This window comes from Bombus pyrosoma, linkage group LG8 (assembly GCF_014825855.1).
Source record: "Bombus pyrosoma isolate SC7728 linkage group LG8, ASM1482585v1, whole genome shotgun sequence".
In the NCBI taxonomy this organism is placed as follows: Eukaryota; Metazoa; Arthropoda; class Insecta; order Hymenoptera; family Apidae; genus Bombus; species Bombus pyrosoma.
In genome coordinates, this window is record NC_057777.1 from 8,283,089 (window position 1) to 8,310,356 (window position 27,268).

The window sequence follows — 27,268 nt, forward strand, 5'->3', positions numbered from 1 at the left end:
TATAGAATAAAGCTCATTTCTTATTCGAGAAAATCCATGTCGATGTTACGTAATAGTCTCTCCAATTTAACGAGAAAGAAATAATTTCCTTACGGTATTGTGAAAGACAGTCTCGCCATTGCACGTCCTCAATCCTATATTCTCTGCTTGGATTTTAACAAAAAGAAAAAAGGAAAAGAAAGAACAAAGATTTACAACTTCAGCTCGATCTGCTCGATCGAATAATCATGTAAAATAACGGAGGCGCAGGTTTTCTTTCTTAATGAACATCTTTTTATTTCTGTCTTGTTGCTTTCATGACAAGGAACGAAAGAAACTATGGAATTATCGTTGTACGAAAACAAGGGTCGACGTTTTTCGGCTACCATCTGAACACGATATGTTCGAAATATTGTACAGCGAACGAACAATACGAAACTTTAAGGTTTCGTAACTTCAACAACGGGAAGAATCGACGAAAAAACCGTTTAGAGATCTGCGCGCACCCCTCCGAACGCAAAAATCAGTCGATTACGCTCCGACTGGACGTAAAAAATAATAATTTAACGATACGCTGCTCGAAGATAAAGTGCTTCTACTAATATTTAAATAATTTTTATTGAATATCATAGGTAATATGAATTAGCAAAGATCATACCCCACAGCGGCGTTTCATTTTAAATAAAGAACAATGACTGTTCAAAAACACTGATCATATATACCTGCACGTTCCGTGTGACCTTCATTCTCTTTCTCTTCCACTCCACCATGATAACACTCTCTCGTTCTCTCTTCAAATTCTTCATTTGTCAATTTCTCTATATCTCTCGTCCTTTCTCAGAACTCATTCTTTCTTCTCTCATACATTCTATCGCTTTTTCTTTTCTTCGACAATTCACTCATTCACTCTCGCAACATCGGCGACATAATCGTCTAATTAACACTTTAAATGGTACTTAGAGAGCTCGCGCATTTGTGTACCTAACACATAGTCACACGCAATTTGTATCCACACATGTACATATACACGGTGCCCGTATGTACATGAACCACAGCTGCATCTGCATTTCGCACGCGTCTGCACCTAGAAGTTACATTTATTATTACATGATTGTACCTAACAAGCATGAACTTTCCACGATCGAATTGTCTCCCGAATCCGGCTTACAATTATAAATATATATATATTTATATCTATATTTATATTTATAGATATACAGAATGTTTTAGGATTTAACGGTTGAACTTTAATCAAACACAAAATATTATATAAACGTAAGTCGTTTAAAGCTCTGTTAAAATGCAATTTAAGGTATTAACAGCTAATGGTTATATCGAAATTTATTCTTATGTTGTATCATATTTAGTAATCGCAAGTCCATTACTGTTCCCTTCATATATCGTATGTAAATTGCAGGAAAAATATATGATAAGTACAATATTCTTGATTTTCTAATTCTCATATTATTTAATGGATAAAAGAGTGTACTTTGATATAACATAGTTAAAAGCAGGAACAAACTATTCAATTCAAATATACTGACCTTTTAGCAATGAATTATAAATGCATGAAGTTTTATGGAAAATCCAACATCTAAAATATGGATATTTTTTATATAAATATTTTTTTAGAGAAGCCAGGAACCGGTAGGTTGGTCAGATACTGGATTTTAAAAACAACAGGTGTAATATATCGTATCATTCTTCTATGACCTTCATTTATCGTGACTTTTTAATAAAACCTTAAATGACCTATATTTATATAACATTTTTTGCTTACTGATATCATAAGATACGTCGATACGGTTGTTAAACCCTGAGATATTCTGCATAAGTATCCTGGAAATCAAGGGGTCCTCTACGTTCGTTAAGCTGCGCTTAAATAAACCAGTACGTACAATAGTATTCCTCTTCGTCGTATCAGTAAATTTGTACCCGCAAGAACGAAGTTTCATTTTATCGACGCGCAGCGCGCTTAATCTTCGCCGCGATATGAACCACAAGAAGTACGTCTTCGTGTATCACAGAAGCCTCGGCAGGCGTCCTACCGATATCGATCGTTTCAACGAATCAATCGTTGACCTCAAATGATTTCGTATATCGTGAATACTCGCAACACGATACCTGCACGAAGTGTCCACCTTTTAGGCGCCCTTTTACAAAGTAATTAAAAACAAACACCTCGTGCAGCGAACGGGCCCCACTCGCGTTCGCCGAAGTATAAAATACTTCTAGGATTTGAACTTCTTTAGCGGAGAAAACGGCCCTGAGATTGGTGTCGAAGATTGGAATGAAATTTGGACGAATCGCCTTAGAATATTCCATTTTAATACGTATTTTGCACGACTGTGTAGGATGCTTGGAGATTTTTCCAGTTACAGCGTCTCCTCGAGCATTCGAAGACTTACTGACCTAACATAGCGGTATCCGAATATTGTATTAACATATTATTATATGTTATTAGTATTAATAGATAATAGTGTTAATCGAGGAGCTCATAACAAAATGATCTGTGTAAAAATTTTTTTACTCTTCAAACACGCTCTAATAATCAAATGTTAGATTTACCATCGGACGAAAATTTACCGACACTTACGATTATATGATATAACAAATATTTCGTTCAGAAGAATTGAAACGCATTAAACGCAACAAAAGAGTGCTCAAGTATCTTGTCACTCTGAAGAGAGACAAACACGAACAAGGATCATCTTTTATACGAGCCTTCGATTTGTAATGTTCTCGTCTAACGAGATCAAGTGCCTCGAAGTGCCAGGTACACAAATTAATAATTCTAAACGTCTACAACTATATTTCTCAGAAGCGTCCTATACGGTCGCAGACAACAGCAATATTTAATCAAAATATCCAACCTTTAAATTCATCTAATTTCATTTGAACCCTCGTGAAACCAACCAAGAGATATTTCTTTTGCTAGTCTAACTTCTGAGAAAACAAACTCGGCAGTACATGAAGAGTACACCTAGTGATTCCATTTCGTTCGTCGAAACGAACGACCCGGTTAAGGGTGGTTATAGTTGCCATACAGTCCTCTTATCTCGTAGAAATCTTAAATAAATCTTGGTAAGGCAGTGCCAGCTCGGTGGTACATGTACGGAGGAGGAGGCGGGCCAGTGTAGTGCCTCTGATGGGGATGAGGAAGCGATGATCTGTGGGAGCCCATCGTTCCATTCGATGGCGAAACGTGCTGCAGAAGATGAGAAGCTCCATCCCCTAGGTCCAGCTCCAATTCTTGCTCCTCGATCAGCTGCAATGCTCCGAAAGAAGCTGTCGCCATCGCCACATCCGGCATCACACCCGACAGTTGTCCATCGCTACACGAATTGTTCTCTTGTTGCTGAAGCGAGATGGAAAGATAGAGATTGATTTTGCAGATGTGCAATTTTTCCATTTGAGAGGAATTTGAAATTTCGAATTTTTATTTAATTTAATTTAATTTAATGTAACAATAGAACTACTGAAGTATTTAATGGCATTGTTAAAGTAATCGAAATGGCGGAACGTTGACTCGTGACTTTTTACAGAATTTGAAATTTTTTTTTAAATTGAATCTTTTTTAGAATTGAAGCTATCAAAGTAGTCAAAATACTCGATTTTTCATCGAATTTATCACGATAATTTAGAAGTTTTTAATTTAACACTAGAACTATCGAGATAGTCAAAATAGCCAATGTGAGATTTTTCATATACTTAAACATTTATTAAACCTTTTTCTTTAGAGAAAGAAGCGATAAAAATAATAGATTAATTCTCATAGCATGATCCTTTTATTTTTGTTTACAACTAGATAGCGAATATTTATGCAATTTCTTAGATTTATAAGTGGAACTAAAAGATGCAACCTAAATAGAAATTTATCCCACCTACTAAATATCACGAGCGCTTTATATGTACCCATATTTTATATATCTCTATATATTATGGACATTCTAACATTTTTCAATTTCCCATAAATGCATAAACATACGCAGTGTAACGAAGTACATATAACTGTTGTTATTCCTGACTAATAGTATCTGCTTACCTCCGCAAGACGTCTACAGCTTTCACCCTCGGTGACAATAGCTGGAAGCTCGTGTCTGTGGCTGCAAGAAGAGGTTGGTCGCGGGAATGTCATGTTTCTTCCGTAGCACAATGGTGGAATTGTTCTTGCGTTGATCCCCATACCAGGCGAATCCATGTCTTCGATATCAGTCAACCGCTCGTTTTGCTCCTTCGCATTATATGCGGCTGTATTCTGGAAACAAGGCACGACAAAACTACAAAACTCCTATAATAAACGTAACACCTAATCGAAAGCTATTTATCAGCTTGTTACGAGTTAGTTCATTGTTAGCACATTGCGTACGGTCATGTTTCGTGTTTGACAGATCGAACGTTGAGGCCGGAAATTTCAATGAGTTGAACGCAATGCACGTCACACCACACAATTGTCGTCGCATATCTTTACTACTGTGTCGTTATTATAGTTATATATAGTTTTAAATTATAGCTATGCGGTAGAATTGAAACTAGTAGCGAACCATCGAGAACGTGTCCCTCTAACAATACAAGTGGAAAGTTGCTTGAGGACCAAAAGTGTGTTTAATTTGTAAACCGTAGCAGCGAGGCTTAACAAACTTCCTAACAAGAACCTTGAACGTAGGAAAGCTTACACCTAGTGACATTCATTAACTACCGAAATCCAAGGTATTTAGGCGCGCGGGTTTGCCCAAAATCCCGTGACTTAAAAGCTTCTCTAAAGTCTGACGTCACACGACGAGTACAAAGTTATTAGGTCTTTACCTAAACTTAGTAAGTTTTGCCCTTTTTATTTCATTAAGAATTTTTAATTGCAGCAAATCATCAGGAGTCTGATCATCAATAATGTCTTTTGTGTCAGCCACTTATGAACAAATTCTCTATCATCGAATACATTTTTTAATTATTATGACACACTTCAAGCATCATTTTGAATCAATAGAATAAATTAAAAAAGTGTCTTTGTTGCTGACCGTAACGAGGAATTAAATAAATGTTTTGGCAAAATTTAATTTGAAATGAAATTTATCTCACTTTAATCACTCGAAACGATTTAATAACGTGAGTTAGTATATCATAACGGTGAACGTGTCAACGATCATCCCCCGTGCTCCTCGCTCAGAGTGTAATCCGCGCTTCCTCTAACGCGTATCATTCGAATTTAATCCTTATCGAAGTTAGAGGATGGGGATACCATCAATAAACGTCGAAAAGAGGGAGAATAGGGGTCAAAGTCAAACAGTAACGAAGCTTGGCTCAGTTGTCACGACATCGCTGTACCAGCCGGCCGCATTCAGCCGTTTCTGCAATTACCTGTCAACTCTTTCGACGCTGCAACAGGTATTTCACTTGTTTGTAAATAAAGGACAAACCCTTCTCTGTCAGAGATAACATTTTGATAAGGGAAGATTCAGGCCGTTTCACTCAGTGTAGTTCGGTTTAGCTACGTCAACGAGAAATTTAGAAACTGGGTCGAGCTTCGAGCTGTTACGTATCCCAGCTTTGAACATAATCTACCTGCCAAAAATATTTCTTTGTTTTCTTTTTTGCTAGAGTTTGGTGATATCTGTAGAATGTTTGGTGAGTTTAGTTGAGTGTCTAAGATTTGTTAACAATTGTTTGAACTTGTACGATTTGAGCTTAGATTTTAAGAATTGTTTGGGTTTCGAAGATTTGGTGCAAGATTGCTGAAAATCGTTGTTTCAATTTCTAAGATATTTCTAAGATAATTTTATGCAAGTTTCTAGCTTTTTGCGATTAGGATTTCGATTGATTACGAGAAAAGGCAGTTATAATATATCACGATTGAAGTCTGATCACTAATTATAATTGCAATAAAAAGATCGTTTAATCACAATGTTATGGAACGCATATACGCCTAACAGCATACAATGACACAGCAACAAGTTGTTAATACTGTAGACGATTAAAGCTTATTTGGATTTCGAAGATTTCGTTTAAGATCTTAGAAATTCTTTCAAACATTTGGCACAAGGTTCTAAAGATTGTTAGGGTTCCTAAGATTTTGATGATAAGATTGTCTTCCTACGCAACTCGTAAGTCTTATTTATTTTTTTGTATTTTAGTTGATGTGCGGAATCGAGATTCGACGAAAATTCTAAATTCATCATCGTCCAGCAACATTATATCGTAACATATACTCGTCACATTTTTCCGTGAGTATAAAATACCTATATAGAAACAAGACGATAATATAATAAATAATTATATGTGTAATTGTCAAATTTTAAGATTTATTAAACTGAATCATCTCACAAAAGCTTCCAAGTTTGAATGTCACGATTTCAATGTTTAATATTTTTTCAAAGCTCCAAATTTCCAAGATTTCTAGAACACCGAAGGTTGTCATGCCAAAACTCTAAACTGTAAAGTTTCCAAAGTTCCGCTTGATACATCGAACGATCGATGCAACGCGATCACCGATCGATCGTGCAGTCAGTTGTCTGACCGCGATTGCGTAATTGCAAAACTGACTGACAAGAAGACTTGCTGACTTGCCTATGCAAGTGATCGATTGGAAAACTACTGGAGTAATATCACGAACATTGCTGCTTTTTCGTGTGCAAAAGAACCTTGTCGGAACTTGTGAGACACCGTTGCTTTAATAAATTTACATGCGATGCACGCTGATTAAGCATATTTTAAATGCGCGTAATGTTTCCTGTTTAATATTTGCAAATTCTCGAGATTGATCTTTTGTTGAAATACTAAATGTTATTAAGATATTATCATTTGAATGTCTTTGAAAATTACTTTTATTCTTCAAATGCGAACAATTTTATTTTATTTTATTTTATGAATATAAATATTCATCATATTCTTTGTTCTTTATTTATTATTGAATTGCGAATGTTCTAGGCCTCGTTTCACTATAATTCATTATAGTCACACACAATTGTGATTTTATATAAGTATACAATATACATATAGGTATACAGATATACTATGTGTACAGATGAACTGTTTCTAAATGAAAAATACAATTTGAATTTATATAAATAATAGTATTCGATATTAATATTACTATAATAAATATATAGTACTATCACTTTATTTTAGCATACTTAGTATATCTGGCAAATTATTCATAGATTTTATTATTACAAGTCTTGCGATATTATTTATTTAATTTAGTAAAAGACATACATTGATAATAACGTCTTGATCCTTCCTTTGGAGAGTTTTTCTACATTTTCTAATAATAATTCGTATTAACTAATAACATCATTAAATAATGATATTGCAACGAATAACATTATCACCTCATTTCACATACACATATGTACATATTTAAATAGCAGGTTACCTTTATTTTACTACAATTTTTCTACTGAATTTCAAAGTGAGAAATTATTCAAATGAATAATTTAATCATCTACAGCGTATAGTATAACATTTACCTTTTCATCTTTTTATTTTTATGTTTTCAAAATGATACAGAAATAATTAATTGTGCATACTTTATTATAACACTTCGGTGAAATTTATTCTTAATAGAAAATTTGATTAGCGGATATTTCCTTCAAAATTTAAATCAATTCAAAGTTTAAACTGTAAAGGACCAATATAGATGGTACACAATCTTCGCTTCGTTAAAGTATCGTTGAAGGCAGTGAATTGACCCGAAGAGTTAAGGAAACTCAAGAACGAATCTAATTAAACCGTATGTTTTCGTCTCATTTAAATATGGTCTGAAATAAGTAAGCCTCAAATGTTAAGAGAAAAGTAAACAACATAATGTTTCTCTTCTTCGTTTAGAGCTTCTCAAAAACTATGTCAATATAAATATAAATGTCAAGGTAACCGGTAAAACTGTCTCGTATAACCAGAGTAGCATGATCAATCGTCACCAGGTTTCTAAGTTTAAATTAATTATCATCCGACCGGTGTAACGGAAGTGAGAAATAAATAAATGAAACAAAGTAATAAACAAATAGATAGAAAAATAAATCAAAAGAAGAAAATAGATTGTCAACAGATTGCAAATGATGAATAAAAGTAATAATAGAGAGGAGAGAAAATGAATCGATCGGATAGTAAATAGATCGGATAGTAAAAAAAGTATCGTAATTTTAGTGACCGACACTTTCTCTCGGTCAAATATCTTTATAATTAGAGAACTGCTGCAGAAAGGAAGTCAGTGAGTCACTTTTTACGTTCATTCAACGAGGTGTAAGGAACGGAACGCTATTGCAATTTCGTCGGAGCTACCAAAGACGTTTTGTTCTCGCTTATTTTATATTAAATTGATATATATGAAATGTTATTTTTTCAAATAAAGCTTTGTCTAATTTAACGCAAGTAACAATTGGTTACTTTGAAGTTTCATACAGTATTTGATAAAAGCGATGTTCGTATAAATTCTATGTATCTTTCTGAACGAGAAACTGGTTTACACTAGTTTCATTAGAAGTTAAAATACAAAAATTCTTTGAATCGAACTGCTATAATTTCATTTAAAGCATTTTACGTATTAAGAAATTGTCTAGATGGAATAAAAGATACCTTTAACTATCCTTATCATAATACTTTCAGTCACTTTTATAACACTTTTTCCAAATATGAATTGATATAAGAAGAACACACGAATATGCAATTATTCCTGAGTGCCAGTGTGTAATGAAATCTTAATGCCTTCGTCAGAAATTACATGAAAACATCTTCAAAACGAACCACCAGTTTATCGAACAAGTAAAACGCGGAAATCGTTGCAGAATCACACGTTTAACCCTTTGCACTTTTTCAAGTATGATTATAGAAAGAAAACCCACAAAAGTGTATTATTCTCAACTATGGAATTCGCCAGTTCACCAAAAACTACACCGCCAAAAAAGATCATTTTATCGTTCTGTATACTCTGAATACAATTTATCCATAAAACAATATTATCTTTAATATCGTTTTATCTCTAATATATTCAACTACGAAAGTACTCTAAAACGAGTCACCAATTTAGATAGAAACAGTTACGTCCTTAAAAAAGGTGATTCATAAACAAATAATTGCAACTTCTTTTTCCCTATCGTTTGCTTTTTACGTTTTGTTTGTTTCCCTTTTTACAAATTGAACTGATATAGATGAATTGTGTCATTAGAACTTCCGACGAGTGTGCGACAGTTATCGCGTTACGTTAGATTTCTTGATGCGTTGCGCAGACTATAAATAGTGTCCGCTTCTAGCGACGTTAGTCTCGTCCAAACGACGGACTGTTTAACAGTGTTTTTTAAGCATTTGACGTGGTTGAATTTTATTCGTCCCATTCGCGTGAAGTCAAACAGAGAGTGCCAGTTATTGGGAACAAGCGAGTGAACGATCAAAATCGATTTTGAATGTCCGATTAGAGCTTAAAGGTATTTCTTTCTTTTTTTTGCGAAATAAAAAGCCACTTGAATTTTCTCAATTGCCCGAATGGAAAAGCTTCTTCTTTTTAAAAATCATTTGAAACGACTTCAAAAGAAACATTGTCTTCACTACAGTAGTTGATAGCGGATATTTATGTAAATGCGAAGCTTTTATGGAGAATCGAATGTTTATGTAAATGCATCCATTTATAGAAAATTGATAAATTTATTCTCACATCTGTTATTAACCTTTATAATGATACGCAATTAGCCGTGCATCATTGCATACTCTGAATATTTTATGCTTTGCGCGTTTTTAAAATAGAAAATTTTTTTTAAATAGAAATGCAATTATTAATAATGAATTTTATTGAAAGGAAAGAAATCAATTGAGGAGAGATTTATTGAAAAAGCGTGAATCGAGCAAATCCAACCGGAAGATTCAGACATAGATAGAACAGTTTCAATCATTAGCTACGTTTCAATTGATAATTCTAATAGCTCTTAAAGAATTTTGTTAGTTTGTTTTAATCTATTCCAATAGTAATTTAATTTAATGGCTAGATTTAAACTTTTATATTTACCAAACAAATACAAATTTCATGGTATTCTAAATAATTGATTGAAAAATACATTTAACACGTATATGTAGGTATATTTACCTTAAACTTATAAACCTTTCTTCCTCGATTCTTTTGATTAGAATATCTATTAAGACTGAAGAATGATCCTTTCTTCGAAAATTTGACGCAGTGTATGCTGTGTACGACGATCATACACGCTCTTTTAAAAGAGATGCGAACAGACTTGTTGCACAACCTAATATTTATTGTATCTGCTTTAGTTTGGCAAGCACATAATTAATTTTTTCAGTCCCTGCTTATCAAATTAACACCATTCAAAGCTTCCAATATTTTCCATTTTTTTTAATAAAATTCAAACGATCTTATCAAAGAACCTAATAGAACATCGATTAAGATCTAATGTCTCTTCTTTGATAATCTCATTAGGTGTAATCAACACAGTACATTTCTCTTCCTAACAGTTTAACTCCGTTTATCTGTAATAAAGGAACGTTGAAATACAAGTGGGTATATCGTAAATATTTATGAGGGAAATGTAATTAACACAATAGGAAGTACATATCTGATCAACTCGATGACAACAAGAATTACTGCTTGTCACTTTGATATTTTTTTCAAACGAAACAATAATCCATTAAAAGTCAAGGTTGAAAATTGTATCAGCGATTGTGTACAAAGAATTTTTCTTGGAGAGGACCAGCGAAACTGAATGCGTTTGAACGTTTGAAAAAATCTCGTTTCAGAAAACATGCAAGTCAAGATGATATCGATTAAATAAGGCTCATCACGTTCAGTTTATATTATCACGTTTTGTCGAGTCTTGTCGCGATCGAGATGAAGATTGAATAAGACGGCTTCCCGTGGCTATTAGCTGTTTCTCTACTTTAAGTGATTGCGTTATCTTGACAATATTGAAACCAGTCATTTTTAACTAACTTACTACGAAACTAATTATTTCATTGAAATAAACTCTTTATAGCGACTAAAGTATACGATGTATAATAACTTTAACAATATAGTAAAGTTTCATGGATATACTCATGTGTAAGGAAAGAAATTAGTGTTATCATTGTCCACGTATTTTTGGGATAATTCGTACATTATCAGAAACTCACTCATTAAAATGAACACTTTTGTCATAGTCCTAGTCCTAGTTAGACTGTGCATGCATATGGATTTATGACAAAATCTAACGTGCAGAAGTTAATCTTAAAAATTATAGAACATACATAATTTGGAAAAAAATAGAGAAAATATCTAGAATCGAGTAATTATTAAAAAATCTAAGAAGTAAAGAAGATTTCCATGTTCATAAAAATGGAAATTTGTATGTAATATTCTAAAATGTTAGTAAAAATAATAAGGTTGTATCGCTAGAAAAAATGAAGGTTGTTTGAAAAATGAAGGTGTCACTGTGTTTAACACAGTGTTGTTGTTTCTAATTCTCCGGAAACTAATTGAAAAGAAAAAATGGAAAAAATAGTGCCACCGTGATAATCGATCCTTCTCGAAGGCAATACATGAAAATGTACCTTTTCTCACTATCACAGTCATCCTCATAATTTTCCACAATATTCTTCTTATTTATCATAATCATCTCATCATCTTGAATTTACCTAATAAAAACCTTTACTACACATGCATTGTATGAGTTTCGTAATTCGAATCGCGGAAAATTCAATGATCACTATTAAATAGAATAGTTATCAAGTGAATTGTACTTAACAATGCTACGGAATTTTACAGTTAGACGCTAATTGGGATAATATTAAATACAATTTCTATACTTTTTTACTTACTTAGATTATACTTTCATAATCATCAACAGAAATTTTTGTTTGCAATTTCCACACGAAACTATGAAAATAGGAATAGAGAAAACGATCTTTGCTTCCTAGAAATTTAATGTCTATCACCGTTTTGCACTCTACACAAATACTGGGAGCTTACGTAAGATCAACTGTAATACAATATCGAACGAATTATCTCGCAATTTCCTTCTAACTGCGCTTACAGTTGCAACAGTTACTTTTGCTTTCTACTAGGATTTGCTCTTCCTACTTTGCATATTTCAATCCTTTTCAATCTGTTTCCGATATACAGGCTCAATATAACGTAAAACGATAATACAATTGAAAACTTTGTCAACTCCTTCCAACACTACACAGTTTGGAAGTTCCAAGCGCCATAAATAATTTTTTTAGAAAAGGTCTTAAAGGACAACTTAACTGTAATAACTTTGCGTTATCATGTACATTAATTTAGCTGTTAAATTATCATTTTTGCAAAAAATCACGGTCGATATGTATCGTTTAAATAAATAAGAAGTCACAAGATTCTTCTGAAAGTTATATAGTATACCATTGTATAGTTGTATATAACGTACGTATTGTCAGTGCGATCGTTATTGCAATGATAATATCCGTATCAGCACTGCTTACAATGATAATATTGTAACAGTAGTCGAGAAACTAGTACATATCGATATCTCTATTTGGATTGAGTAAAACTAATATCTAGATTTAAGTCTGAAAAATAGCAATATCATATCTCTAATATCTAGATTTACTCCTGAAAGACAGTAATCATTAATGTTACCAATATTAATCGAATATAACAACATATTGAACCGAACTTTGCATTTTAAGGCGTTATACATGTACAAAACTGTAACCGATTAATTAGTTTCTTAACAATTGAACATTCAGAGAAATCTATGTATATGTTGTATTTGACGATAGAAACGCAAGAAATGTTGATAAAGAAATAATTATTTTCAAAATGATTCACTTCAAATTCTTCGTTATTTCACTATCAAAGGATTAATCGCTTAATGCATATATTCCTAATATACAGTGACATAGAGTGTTCCTAATTTGTCTAATTATTTTAACCATCGATCTTTACAGATACAAGATACTTATTTTATACAATAAAAAATCTATATTGTACCTGGTAAAAAATAAAAATTTTATATACGTGATGAAAGATTTTTATCAGGTAGTTTCAAAATAATAAGGGAATAATTACTCCATCCTAATCTATTCCGAATAATCAATTCTAAAAAATTTAATCATTTCCATTAATAAACCGAGGAAGAATGCGTGCGTTAATGAGTTAAACATCAGCAGTTCGCTACTGGAAGAAACCGAAAACTTGCGTAAAAATTCTTAGAAAAATAGAAAAGGCGTCTCGACACTACCGATAATAACCGACCTCTTAACACAAGAGCTGTTAATTATACGCTCTGCTCGACGGCGCATCATCGTGTTATGCAACGAAGAAATGAAAATTAAAAATTTTTTTTAACAATACAGCGAAGACAAGCCGCGTAACGAATAACTCGACTAGACGGACAGTAGAGACTTTTAGCAATTTATTCGGACCCGCCACCGCTGTCCGCTTCTATTCGCGTGCAAAAACATTGTTCGAGAAGCACCGCGGAAGTCATTCGAGATAAATATCGCGTTGCCGTAGCAAATAATTTGTCACGAGCGTTTTATATTCGAAAAACACCGGTCGACGTTTATCGCGTGCAATTTTCGTGAGCGAAAATTGCGATGCGCTCAACGTCTCGTATATAACGGAAGTTCGTTCCCCGCAAACTCGTGGAAAAACGAAGAGATCAACGTAAAAGAGGCGTTGATGTTCCTTTATTGCACTATAAAGTTAATTTTCACGTAGGAACACGGAAGCCGATCTTTTGTTACGGCAAGCAATATGGTAATGAAGGGTATATACACCTACGCATACACATATACAGCTTCCGGTGTTTTCTGTATGGTTTTGGAATGTAAGGATAAATGGTGAAAAAACTGAATACTGATTCTTGGTAAATGAATTAATAAATTGAGTATGTAATATAACGTGCGTACGAATACATAAACTTCTTAGAATTCAAACTGATAGACTTCGCCTCTTGCAGTAGCAGTAGATTTTCTTACATAATCGGAACAGGTCTCGTAATGAAATAAAAAATGAAATTTAACAAGGGAATGTTATGTATAAATTATCCGATTATCTTATTATAAAACCAGAGTCTATAACTATCAATGTGTTACTTGTCGATTCACGATTATTAGTTAGTACGTTATTGCAAGAAAGTCCAGGACTCTCTTAATACGATATACTTTTATTGCAAGCAAGAACTAATCACAATTAATTCCAAATTTTTATCAGTTAAAATTAGCTTTTAATTCGACATCAGTCAGACGCAGATATATTATATGTATTATATGAAATATATTATATGTAAACTTACTCCAGTAACGTTCTCAGCAACTTTCACGAATTCATCACGTAAGTTTTAAACTAATTTCTCTACAAAACTGCATTTCATTTCAGCGTAAATTTTTTGCTAACATATCCACTTGTACTCGTTAAATCTTTCTTAGACGTCATTCAATAATTGTGAAGAATCAATAAATAGCTTGTAAGTGGCAATTACTTGCTAATGAACTGCCTTTTTCAATAAATTCAGTAACCAATAGTTACTAAATTTTCCAAGATGAATATGACGGATGAATATGAAATATGCAATACAATACAATAAAATACAATATATATGTATTTGTTTGTATATTTGCTTTAAAAAACAATTTAAATATGTAAAATAAATAACAGGCGATTAAAAACTTTCTAAAGGCAAAACAAAGCGAAGTTGAGGTTTCGCTTGAATTACAAATTTTCTAGAAAAATATGCATTTTCATACATATCTGCTGTTTACTGATAATGTTGCACTATGAGGAAGTTATCGTTGGTATTGAATCCAATAAGGAAGTTACGTGAGTCAAATATGATGAGGGGCGGATAAAAAGTGAATCAATTGCGTAGATAGAATATTAATTCTAAATAGAATGAATAAGAATTGATTGAGAAGTTCTATGGTATTTTAATTTCAGGGACTAAACCTTTATAACTCCAATTTAGAGATCACATATCTATATACACGCATTTTATCAACTTTATTTCACTTGCTTCGTTGATAGACCCTTATACACCAATTTCAAATGATTCGTTAATAACATTTTTTTAGATAACAAAATAAAGTAAATTTTATTTCTGAATTCCAGATTAAAGTACAAATTTGCATGAATTATAATTTTTCTCTATTGTACGTAACCAAACCCTGGTTATAATCTAATTGTAATACGCATAAAGAAAAGAGCAAAATTAGAGCTTGAATATAATGTGTGTGTGTGTGTATATATGTATATACCTGTCTAACATACCACAAACATAATACTGCAAAGCAATCGGTGAAAGATAGATTAGAAAACGGAGGCATCTTTAGAGATTAAAATGCATAAAGTGACGGATTAGTAAAATAAACGTAGTCATAAATGTGAGTATTAAATCATCAAATGGTTTGCACAATATTTTTAAATATGTAACGCTTCAAACAGTAGACCCTGAACTATTTCCAAACATACCTGCAGCTGCTTCAACGATCTGTTTAATTAACAGCTTAACATATTCACGATAACATCAGATCTGTTTGCTTACTCTGAATTATACGCAAATATTGAACTTGGTAATAACTTCGAAGCGTGATTAAGTTCCTTCATTTCATCGAGTATTATGGTGTAACGAATTTGGAAATCAATTTTCGTTGTCCTTAACATAGCTTAGGGAATCGTATTAAAAAATGGCTGAGAGCATCGATACTTATCACGTTCAGTTCGATGAAAATGCGACGCATTTGAAAATATATAACTTATATCGCGAAGCTACATTTCTCATATATAAAGCCGATAACTTCTTTCACCTTATAACTCACAATGACTTACGATAGGTAACTGAATAGGTAATTGTGTAGATTATCGTCGAATTGTATATCACTTTTGTGTCATTCACGCAATCAAACCTATCGAACAAAATACATTATTTAAAAATATTGCATTTTCAATGTATCTTTATAATTGTTTTCTTTTTTTTAACAAAATTCCAAAAGCTAGTTTATATCCTTTTAAACAGAAATATATCTAAATTATTTACACAATCTATCTCATAAAATACGTAATTCTCTTTTTTCCACCCCCTCCTCCTTCCCTCTCTCTTTCTCTCCCTCCCTCTCTCTTTCTCTCTCCCTCTACTATGAAATATTGATTTTTTGGACTTTCAAATATCACTTTGCTAATGAGACCTTTCGAATTCGAGAGCACACTCACAAATTTAATAAGTTTCTTTTAAATATCTAGCTTAGGTAAGATTAAAACGCAAATGCGTTTCAAATATACATTTGCGTTTAAAAACAACTAAACACATTAACGAAACCCAGTATCTTACAAGCACTTAACAATACGCAATGAATAACATATTCGTGACCTATAATTTCGCATACTAACTCAGGAAAGTCATAAAGTGAAAATTAAGCAAAGAATTTGAAGTTTGTTCTAATATATCTTATATAAGCTATAATGTTTAATATTATTAATAATTTAATAATAATAAATAAATGATAAGAATTTTATTTAATGTAATCTAATATATTTAATCTATAAGCTTTATATCAAATGTCGTCCTCCAGTCACTGATAATTAGCCGGCTTGACCTTACTTTTTTAACTATGAAAATATACAACAATAGGAAATTACAAACGATTTTAAGCATTCACGATAGAACTGTAATTTCCCAAACATATAGATAAAAATAAATGTATGTAATAATATATGTATATAAGTATATATATATACTTATATATATATACGTTTGATAAATAAATATATATCCCTTTATTTAGAAAATAGATGAAAAATATAGAAATACTTAATATATTGCTCGATCACTATTAATAACATTTTTCATTTTTTTCACCAGATTTTTCCAGATATATTTACTTATTTATATAAAAAATTCTTTAAAAAGTCTTTATGAAGATTTAAAGCAAGCAGAAATTATCTACATAAGTCTAGATAAATATTCAAAAGCAAAAAGAATTGCGGTGCGTACAAGAGAGCATGTAAATACTTTACAATAGCTAGGCAAAATAATGAATTACTATGCATTGCTTACGTATCCTTAAGCTGCTTGACGCGTCTTTACTTATATCGTATAGACGATGCAACACGCTATGGAACACGCTATGTATGCATGGTAATTCGATGATGCAATTTTTTTCAAAATTACCAGCACGCAGAATTACGCATATACGCGCGCGTTTATCTGTCTCGATCGCATAGCATAACTGGAACTATAAAACTAATTTACATTTCATATATACGTCGAGACAATGAACAGATAGTTCATCGATACTTGGAATCGAATCGTTTAATTAGCTTTAATTATATGTATTTTCTCTACCTTGACCGTTTTTCATTCGAATGTTAGTTCCCTATTTAGCAAAAATCAACTGATTTAAAGCTCGATGAGGAATGAACAATTACAATACTATACAACGACCCGATGTACAACACGTATACATGCCTATGTCCACACCACTTAGTCATAAATCGTAAACATGGCAAAAAGAAAAATGAATATTACTGATAAGCGTGTTATCACTTCTATTCGACTGACTTTGGTTTTCACTCGTGTCTCTAATACGAAACATTCACATTCGTAATTAGCTTTGGTCTAAGCCGTACTTAGGATATTGGATCCTCCAATAGACGGGAAAATATATAAATACGTACATACGTGTTTTTTCATCTATGTAAGTACTTGAATGAAAACGGAAGCCAGAAGAAACAAGTGAGTGTCGTAGAAGAACCATTATTCTCGTCATAGTGGAGGCGTTAAAAATTACGCAATTTCTGAGAGCAAAAAGTTATTACAACTGTTACAAGTGGCTGCAAAATAGATGACTAACGTGATGTGGAATTATTTATTAATCGTTCTACGACAATGGTTTTGTGAATAACGTTCTTCTGATGTGACAAGATAAGTCAAGGCTTGCAAAGAACTTCAAAGATAACATCTTAGGAAATTTGAATACAATAGAAAAAAATCCAAAGAAAATAAGAAAAAAATAGAGGGAAAATATTACAATTATTTTAGAAGAACATGATAAATCATATTTACCGATTTTCACGTGAAACAATTTTAACATCGAATATATTGTCGAACAATCGTATATGTATTATGAAAATTTTATTATGTATTATGAAAATTTGTTTATTACAAAATAATATCAAATTATTCTGTAACGTGTTTGTTCGTAAGATAACAGAGATAGGAATAGTATCCGGAAAAATAATCTCTGATATTTCTAATATCGAAGTACTTCACTTTAACCATCTAGTTACGTAAAAATCAAAACATTTTTCACACAAATAATATCAATCAAATAAATACAAAATGATAATGTAATTGGCTGATTGTAAAAAACAGAAAAATAGATAATGCAGCTAAAAACAAAATTTACCATTAACTTTTCTAATTAGAATATTATTTAATCAATTAACAAAGTCCTTTAGTCGGAAAATTCTATAATCGCGAATTTCAAAATTAATGACAAATCATTCATTCTTCTAAACACAAATATAACATTATTTATTTTATTAATGATTAAACGACATGTTAAAATGTAGGTCATCCATAAATAAAGAAATCATTATGTCCCGATTAATAAGTTAATTTTTATATGCAATAAAATGTATTAGTTGGAGCATTAAATACATTCACGATTTGTTGAAAGAACAACATCTCTTAATACTTCTTAATTAACATAACTCATTTATCTCATTTCGCTATAAAATTACGTTTTTTTATAAAAAAAATTCATAATATTTTTCGAAATGCAAACAGTAGTAGAAGGCGAGTGAAGTTATTACCTAGCCCAATAATAGTTTTCTTTAAACTCAAGCAAAAGCAAGTTTCAATATCTACAAGACAGCAATGAGAACCATCAAATATTCTTTCAGATAAATAATGTACCCGTCAGACGAGCCATTGTCAGTTCAAAAGTTGGACGTGCTTTTAAGACAAAGTCTTGGTAACGATCTTCAAATAAAGCATGTTGAATGGAAGCCTCTAACCGCGCCAGGCGAAAACTTTGGAAGCATCATGCTGGCCATCATTGTCACCTTAACGCGGTCAAGCAACAAAACGGAGACTCTTCATCTGGTCGCGAAACTTCCACCCACTTCCACTTATCTATTGGGCTTGTTCAACAGTCCAGTGACATTCAGGAAGGAGCTACAATTCTACAGCGTGATGGTGAAGGAATTCAAAAACCTTCAAATAGAAAGTGGCGTCAACGAGAAGGACACAAGAGATCTGGTACCAAAGTTCTTTGGGGGAAGACTAGGTTTAAAAAATCCAGAACAATTTGATGAACAAGCTGCTATCATTTTGGAGAACCTGAAACTCAGTGGCTACGATACGGGCGATCGAATCTTTGGGCTGGATAAGAAGCACACAGAATTTGCAATTGAATCTCTAGCCAAGTTACACGCTCTCGCCATTGCTTTAAAGATAAAGAAACCTCAGTTATATGAAAGAATAGCGGTAGAAATATTTTTAGACGTTTCAAATGAAATCACAGAAAAGTGTGTTAAGGACATGTTTGGGAAAAGTAAATCGGATTTAGAGAGCATGGAGGAAATCAGACCGTATTTAGATCGAGTTAATAAGACCATAGAATACGGTCTTGAGGCAAACAAAAATCTTAAGAAACCGGAAGAACCTTGGGCAACATTTGTTCACAGTGACTTTTGGGTGAACAATATGATGTTCCGACACGATGAAAAAGGAGAGCTAGTCGATATGAAGATCGTAGATTTTCAATTATCCGCATATGATTACGGTATGAAAGATCTGATCTTCTTTCTCGTGTCGAGCGCGAACGAAGAAATTCTGGATAACAAACTGGACCATATGTTTGACTTGTATTATTCTTGTTTCATTAAAATGTTAAAGACGCTAAAAGTAGACACGGAGAAATTTTCCAAGCAGAAATTCGACGAAATTCTGAATCGTTGTGGGCCTGTAAAATTCAATCAATGTATCATGATGGCTCAAGTGATTCAGGCACCTAAGAAAAGTATCTCAGAGAACGTGGAGGGTAGCAATGTTTTCATAGATATATCTGACAATGTAATATATAAACGAAAATTATTGCACATTGTGACTCTATTCGACAAAAGGGGATGGCTACTTAAATAATATTGTTGCTATGTTTTATCTTGTTAAATAATTTTTTATGAATTGAATGGTATTTTTATGCAGGATAAAAAGTACAAAATTTATTGTAGATAATGAATGTTGATATATGATGTACTGTTAAAATGTATATGATAATTTGTTTATAATATATAGAAGTGTATATAGAATTTTAAAGATGTTAGAGACTTTTACAATTTAAGAATTTAGTCTTAAGAAAACACCAAATATGTTCATAAGGACTCTAATATTTAAGTTTTAAAAATTAACTAGTTGTTTAAAAGACAAATTCGAAGAAAGTGTTTACTTTATAAAACTGAATCTGTAATATTATTGTAGATACCTGCATCATGTTATTTTACACGTAGATATACTTGTTTTTCAAAATAAAAAATCTATTTTATTACATGAAAATAATACGAATAAAATTTATTTTCTAATGAGGCCCCATGAATAATGAAACAATATTCTGAAGTTCATTATCGTTCGTTTCTTCTAATTTTCTAATTTATATTGTAATTATTATTATATCGTAATTCTGAGAAGTTTCTAAAGGTTTTTAAAGGTGAATCGAGCAGAATCTTATTTCGTTTCGCATCGATATGCCCCTGCGGAACCCAATATAATGACACATGTTTTATGTAACATGACATTGAAACACATCAATCGAAACTAATTTTCATTCTCTCGATTAATCGAGTTAACTATGTTGAAACAATAAATAGCCAATTACAGCGAATACCATCATTTCTCGTTAATTGCAACTGACATTTAAGTAAACCATGTTTGTTAATAAAATAAAAAAATGAAATATAAACAGCAAACAATAATTCAGGATATATTCGTTGACAGCGCAAAAATAATAAAAAACAGCAAACAGTAACTGGAAATACATTCGTTTATAACTTAAAGAATAAAAATTTTCTGTTTTGAATTCCGAGGAGTATATTAACACGACAATGTTTACGCAGATTATTTCGTTTACGTAAGATGTGCAGACTTTTATGTGTTTCAAAATATCCTAAAATTGTTTGTATAGGTGACTCTAGAATTATTCTACGAAACAGGAGGAGAAAAGTACTCACTTCTAACAGATCCGCCACCGTGTCAGGTAGGTTGAACTCCCTCACAACACGTAGTCGCACTTGCCTATTAATTTCGTGTCGCGATGAGAGCGGCAAACTGATAGCCCTCTGACAACTGGGAGACTGCCTCAATTTCTGCTCTCGCTTTAGCATAGCTGCCAAGGTCGCGGAATCTGGAACTTAAATAGAATACATAACAAATACCCATTCTCATTTTGGAAACGTGAATTTCTCTATATCTTGTCAAAACACAATAGAACTATCAAACAATTTGATAAGAAAATAGCCATCAAAATACCTGGAAACGCCGCGGCGAGAACATCCACCCCGGCTGTACCCATTGGTCTTGGTTTCTCATCAACCATGTACAAGGCATCGGGAATATCGGCCACATACCGTGGCCTTCGCAATCTCACTAAATCTGCTTCTTGGACCATTTGTTCCTCAACTAAAGACTGTAAAAAGATTTGTTTATCTTACATTAGAATATATATCTTACATTAGAGCACAAACTAATTACATTGTGTCGTGATAATTATTGAAAGATCACAAAGGATATAACCTAACAAACACGAAGATGGCACCCCGCTGGGGATAGCCACCCACACGATAATCAAACAGCTAAAAAATTCCACCAAATGTCCAAATTGGACAAATTGTGAATGTAAATTATTAAATTAAAAAAAAAAAAAAAGAAAAAAATTATTGAAAGATATACAATAATCTGTAACAAAAGGTGATAAATGATTTGAATAAATCATTTCAGTTTAATTTTAAGAAATATTTCTGCATATTGATTCGTGTTATAATGTAGAAATTTTCAAATTAACAATTTTGTTTACAATGCTTTATATGATAATTAATAAGCACTGCTCTCAAAGTATCTTAATGGATTTAAATGATAATATTAGTAAACAACGTTGTCATCGATATAAAATAATTTTCTTCATAACTAATCTTGCAGAATATAAATAAGTTTATTTTTATTCGATACATTTGTTTTAGCAATGAGATTAATTTTCTTATAATTTCTTATTAAAGAACTCATTTCTTTTTTAAATAAAAATTACGTTTACCTTTATTTCCTCGTAATAAGGCATGAACAGACGTGGCCTTACAAAAAATCCATTTTTCTTCCCTCCCCTTATCCATGCATTCATTCGTAAATTCTCCCTCTCATCTCCTATCATATGACTCGGTGGAGTTGAAACTAATCCTCTTCTAATAGCCTAAACACATAAAAGTTTCATTGAGCATCATATGAAAATGGGTATTTATATTTGAGCGAGTTTAATGTTTCGTACTTGAGCCAACGCTTCACTATTTGGGGGTAATATGTGATCCATTCTGACAAGTGGTAGAAGCTCGCTAAGTATCTCTCGCAACTCTATATCGCTTAAATCCCTTTTCTTCAACCCCTTTCTTGTAACAGAGTGCACCGTATGACTGAGCAAATTTGGTTCCCGATCTTCCATACGACGCACCAATTCTTGTTCCCCCCACTTGAGTACCGCCTGCAGTATTTCAAGTTCGCTCGCTTGCAAGAAATGGCTTTGCAAAACGTTCGCCAAATGTACGTGGTCCAATTGATGGAGAATAGAAGAAGAAGCGACTGGCTGGAATTCCTCTCTTAAATAATGCAACGCTTGTCTATGTACCCATGCCGATCCGTGAGGTTGACTGCCCCACCTGTAAAAATATAATTGGAAATCGATAAGTACAATGAATTCTTGCAAGGTGCATTCCATTTTATAATGTTTCAAATTATGAGAAACTCACTTCAAAACAGTTGGGAGCGATTCCAATGTAAGGTATTCTAAAATAAGATCTTCACAACCCTGTGACAATATATCTAGTTCCAAAAATCTGCCGATTTGGTACAATTCCATCGCTTCTTCTAAGGGACTTGGTCGAACACGTCCAGTATGAGTAAGAGCCTGAACCTGAGAACAAACATATGGACAAGGATAATTTACAATCAAACGATAAATTACCTTTCTTGAAATTACTAATAGAACTTTCTTATTTAAATAATAAATAAAGTACTTAGAAAACAGCAATAAATATTCATATAGACGTAAGCTACATTTGGTCTTGGCTCAAAAAATTAGTTAAGGTATATTTATGGGAAATAATATAATTACCTCTCCAAGACTACCAGCGCTGTTCCCGCAACCATTACCTCTCATAATTAACGATAAATCAACTGTATCTAAATACACTGCATGTAACAATACTCTGGCGTATCGTTTGGGTATTACACTCTCATCCAAAACTATTCTAGTGGGTATATGAAGCGCTCTTTCTGTGTGATCTTCCCCAGATCTAGTCCGTCTTTGTATTAAGTTTCTGAAGAACGGGGATCTCGCAGAAAGTATCGCTTTATGACATGGCAGTTCTAACTTTGGCCGGAATCCATATTCTGAACTTCCACTATCTGGTCTCTGGTAATCACTGTCCGATGTGAACACTAACGCAGCGTCCGCGTAATCGCCGGTGTCCAGCAGGTATCTGAGATCGTGTTCCAGCGGATTCGGTGTGCCGAATTCTTCGCTCAGTCGTCGCAAGAGATTCGCCTCCAGAGCTGCATCGTGTGGACAAATATCACCAGTGTAGAGATATCGCAATAATGCTGAAAACATTTGTACTTCGAGATTCGGTGTTCTCAGCTCCAAACATATTCTAGCACCGTATCCTACGATTCAATAAAATTAAAATTAATTTTTTTAATTCAATCATCAAACGATTAACGCGTTCACTGCAGTACTCATATAGAGTATAAATTAAAACATACAGCGTTCGGAAATAATCTTGCATAATAATTCATATAAATCATATACGGAAATTACAAATGAAAAACATAATAAAGCACATTTCCCGTCCTTTATAAAAGAGCGATTTTAAAATACAATATGTTGATAACTAATTCCACATCAAAACTACCTTTCCATTTGATTTTAGGATTCAATGCTAAATGTTATCTTCTTGAACATTTAAAAAATTATAATTACTTTGTATGTATATATATGCAGAATGATAACCAAGCTAAAGTAATATGATTAATATTAGTCGTCTTTTACAAATCATCATGGATGAATCATCTGTTTTTAAAATCTATCAAGTTGTCCTTTTCTTCTACTATTTCATACTCAAATAAATTCTTTTAGTTGCTAAATAACATAAAAATAAAAAGATCAAGAAAAATGATCTTATCAATGTAGTATCGTGAAATAACCGTGTAAAAATCGATGAACTTGTAAGGAGTATGAACTACAGTGCAAAAGTGAAAGTTCTGACGGGCCAGAAGGGATGGGAAATTCCCATAGGTCATCGAGCCCAACGACATGTCCGTGGCCCTTTCAGAAAAAGGAGTACCTGGGAAGGCGAACGTGACCATATTTGCTCATGGACAACTGTAAAAACGTGCGTGTGGTGGGAGTACGGAAACCGTTAAAAAGGGACGCTTTGGTGGAAAAAGTTGTTATTATCATTGATTGACATGAGTTGTGAGTTGCGTCATTAGTGGTTACAGGTTGACTAGTTGTATTGATTTAGTTACTCTAGTTGTAATACATTAATTTATTAAGAAATAGTTTTAGTTAAATAATTATAATTTTCTGTTTTATCATTTGTAAATACATATATAAAATAAAATCACTATAATTTCTGGGGGCTCGAGCCGAGATTGAGCAAAACAGAAAACTATAATTATTTAGACAACAAAGCGTCACTTTTAACGATTTTCGTACTCCCACCGCACACGCGTTTTTACAGTTTATGACCAAATATAGTCATGTTCGCCTTTCCTGGTACCCCCTTTTCCGAAAGGGGCATGGACTTGTCGCTGAGCCCGATGATCCATGAGGATTTCCTATCCCTTCTGGCCCATCAACACTTTCACTTTTATCTGTACTATAGTTCGCACTCTTTACAAGTTCATCGAGTTTTACATGATTATTTCATGATACTACATCATATTTTTCACATGCTATATTCATATATAGAATCTTACGTCATAAAGATAGGATTTATATAAAAATGACTTACTAAGATACAGATAGTAAGTGACAGAAGGCTAACTAGCAGTGAACGTGTTAAACTACTCCAAATAGAAGAAAAATTATATACCCGGGCATCCAGCCAGCAAATCCCTAAAGTAGGGGCAACGGGCTGACAACAGGGCTCTGTGAACAGGGAAACATGCTCCTCGGTAGACGAGATCCACATCAGAACAATGTTTATAGTCGTACAACATCGACAAATCCTGTTTGTATGTGGCAGCCGGTGGTCTAGCTAATTCGGCTTGAACATGGAGATCCTTTAATGCAGCCAACGCCTCGTACTCTTCCAAAAGCGCCGTTGCCTCTAAATGGCTCCATGTTGAGACCAAATCTCGGATTATCCTACCATGGTCGCAGGCCTTTGAAGACCGACGTCTTCGAATGAACTTCTTCCGTAAAGTCGCGAACCCCGTCATTTTCTTCTTCTTTTCCCTGCAAATGGACATACGACTTTTATCAATCCCGTAATCGTTAACCCGAGATCAAAGAGCTCATTAAACCGCAGCTGAAGATACTCGCAGTTGTGCGAATATCGTTAAAATAAGATCTCTATAGTGTATAGATCTAGCCGATGAAGAGAAACGGAGCGACTCAGATAACGAGATCCGATGTTAAATGTTTAAATACCTGATAGCAATGCCATGTTGATCAGGTGGATTACCAGAGGATGAAAGTCTAGCTGCTTGGACCGAATCTCCACCTACACTGGTAATGCTTGACGATGCAGAAGCACCCATTCTATGTATCATGTAGGAAGCATCTCCACGCCGTCTTTTCACGAACCAGCAATCCCTTTTATCGGAATTATCAACCTCCTTTGGTCGTCTACGTTGTAATACACACGGTGTCAAAATTCGGAATACATTCATTGCTCACCCAGACAACAGCCTGAAATCATTGTGCACCTTTTATACGATAAACACATCTCCTTAATTCCACTCGTGTTTATCACGCGTAATTACCACGCTCGAACTTCGAATATTGTTTTCCAAAATTGTTTATGAAAATTTGTTCGAAGGTCTCTCTTATCTTTTCGTAATTAATAGATATTTTAAACTTAAATTTAATTGCAAATTAAATTTATAAATTAAATTTTGTCAGAATATTAACACGTTTCGTATCATAGGAAGATTAGTATTTTTTAATAAATTTTTTAATCATTTCTTAAAGAGTACCTGTTTCTAATAATTATTTTCATTTGTCAAATAGAAATTCCCACTGAAGATATGTTCAAACATTTTGTTTTCCATTAATAATGGATAGACATTATGCGATATTAATAAATTTTATACCATATCAAATTTAATATTTTTTTCTAAAGTTTTAACAATCTGCAAATAAATCCTAAGAATGATCTTCTTTAGATTCATTTCGTTTAAATATTTTAATCATTTACACGTGACACAAAACATGTTAAACATCAACATCAGCGCATAAAGATACTTTAACGATAAAAGACAAAAGACGAAAATATTATTTGCAAGAACTTCTTATTCTATGTTATTTTATTGAAAAGTTTACAATGTCTGCGCTGGACAAATGTTTTGTTAAAAAACTTCTTTCCGGTCTCGTTCTTATCTAAGTCCACGCAGACGGGTCACTTTAAACATTGACCAAATATGCGATCGTATATTTCGAATGATGATGTAAAAAAGAAAATATAGTAACTCGGAAAAAAATAATTATCAGTTGCTAATTTATCGTAACACACACACGCATACAGATATCGAATTTTTTTGCTTTCTTTTTTTTTTCTTTAAATATCTTTCTCCCTTTCTATTTGTTTTATTGTACACGGTATTCATTACCTGCGAATATTTGTTAAAATGTTGAAAAGTAATGCATATCAAGGTCAATATTTCAAAGCAACGATGTCAAATGCATTCTCGTTTTCCGTAATACAATTAAAATTTTTACCATGCACAACGATCGATTCTATATATACTACCTAAAAAATTCATTTCGTCGAATTTACTGCCTACAAAAAAAACTTGAATTATTTTAAACGTCTTCGAATGTATATCGTTCAAAGTGTTTTTTATTTATTCAT

General features: G+C 32.9%; 3 protein-coding genes across 8 annotated transcripts in view; 2 read left to right on the top strand and 1 right to left on the bottom strand.

The window, feature by feature from the left end:
- Positions 1-250: 250 nt before the first annotated feature.
- The window catches only part of LOC122569900 (BTB/POZ domain-containing protein 7), a 29,280-nt gene continuing 2,262 nt past the window's right edge, over positions 251-27,268 (bottom strand). For 2 of the 5 annotated variants that reach the window (XM_043731538.1, XM_043731539.1), the window contains 10 exons: positions 25,846-26,106; positions 25,286-25,650; positions 23,302-23,852; positions 22,937-23,100; positions 22,462-22,846; positions 22,234-22,386; positions 21,456-21,612; positions 21,158-21,336; positions 4,025-4,237; positions 251-3,337 (listed from right to left, as the gene is read on the bottom strand). In XM_043731538.1, coding sequence (XP_043587473.1) covers positions 3,050-3,337; positions 4,025-4,237; positions 21,158-21,336; positions 21,456-21,612; positions 22,234-22,386; positions 22,462-22,846; positions 22,937-23,100; positions 23,302-23,852; positions 25,286-25,650; positions 25,846-26,087 — 2,697 coding nt within the window. In that variant the 5' untranslated portion in view covers positions 26,088-26,106 and the 3' untranslated portion in view covers positions 251-3,049. Of the gene's footprint in view, positions 3,338-4,024; positions 4,260-21,157; positions 21,337-21,455; positions 21,613-22,233; positions 22,387-22,461; positions 22,847-22,936; positions 23,101-23,301; positions 23,853-25,285; positions 25,651-25,845; positions 26,124-27,268 lie in introns of those variants that run through there. The other 3 variants (XM_043731541.1, XM_043731540.1, XM_043731542.1) reach the window with 3 other exon arrangements.
- LOC122569902 (GTP-binding protein 2) overlaps positions 5,220-27,268 on the top strand; it is a 29,685-nt gene continuing 7,636 nt past the window's right edge. The window contains exons 1-2 of one of the 2 annotated variants that reach the window (XM_043731546.1): positions 5,220-5,361; positions 6,108-6,197. The gene's annotated coding sequence lies outside the window, so the exon portion shown is untranslated. Of the gene's footprint in view, positions 5,362-6,107; positions 6,198-9,171; positions 9,393-27,268 lie in introns of those variants that run through there. The other variant, XM_043731547.1, reaches the window with a different exon arrangement.
- LOC122569906 lies at positions 17,314-20,486 on the top strand. Its single transcript, XM_043731553.1, has 2 exons — positions 17,314-17,622; positions 18,833-20,486. The coding sequence occupies exon 2, from the start codon at positions 18,840-18,842 to the stop codon at positions 20,073-20,075; it is 1,236 nt and encodes a 411-aa protein (XP_043587488.1). The 5' UTR covers positions 17,314-17,622; positions 18,833-18,839; the 3' UTR covers positions 20,076-20,486.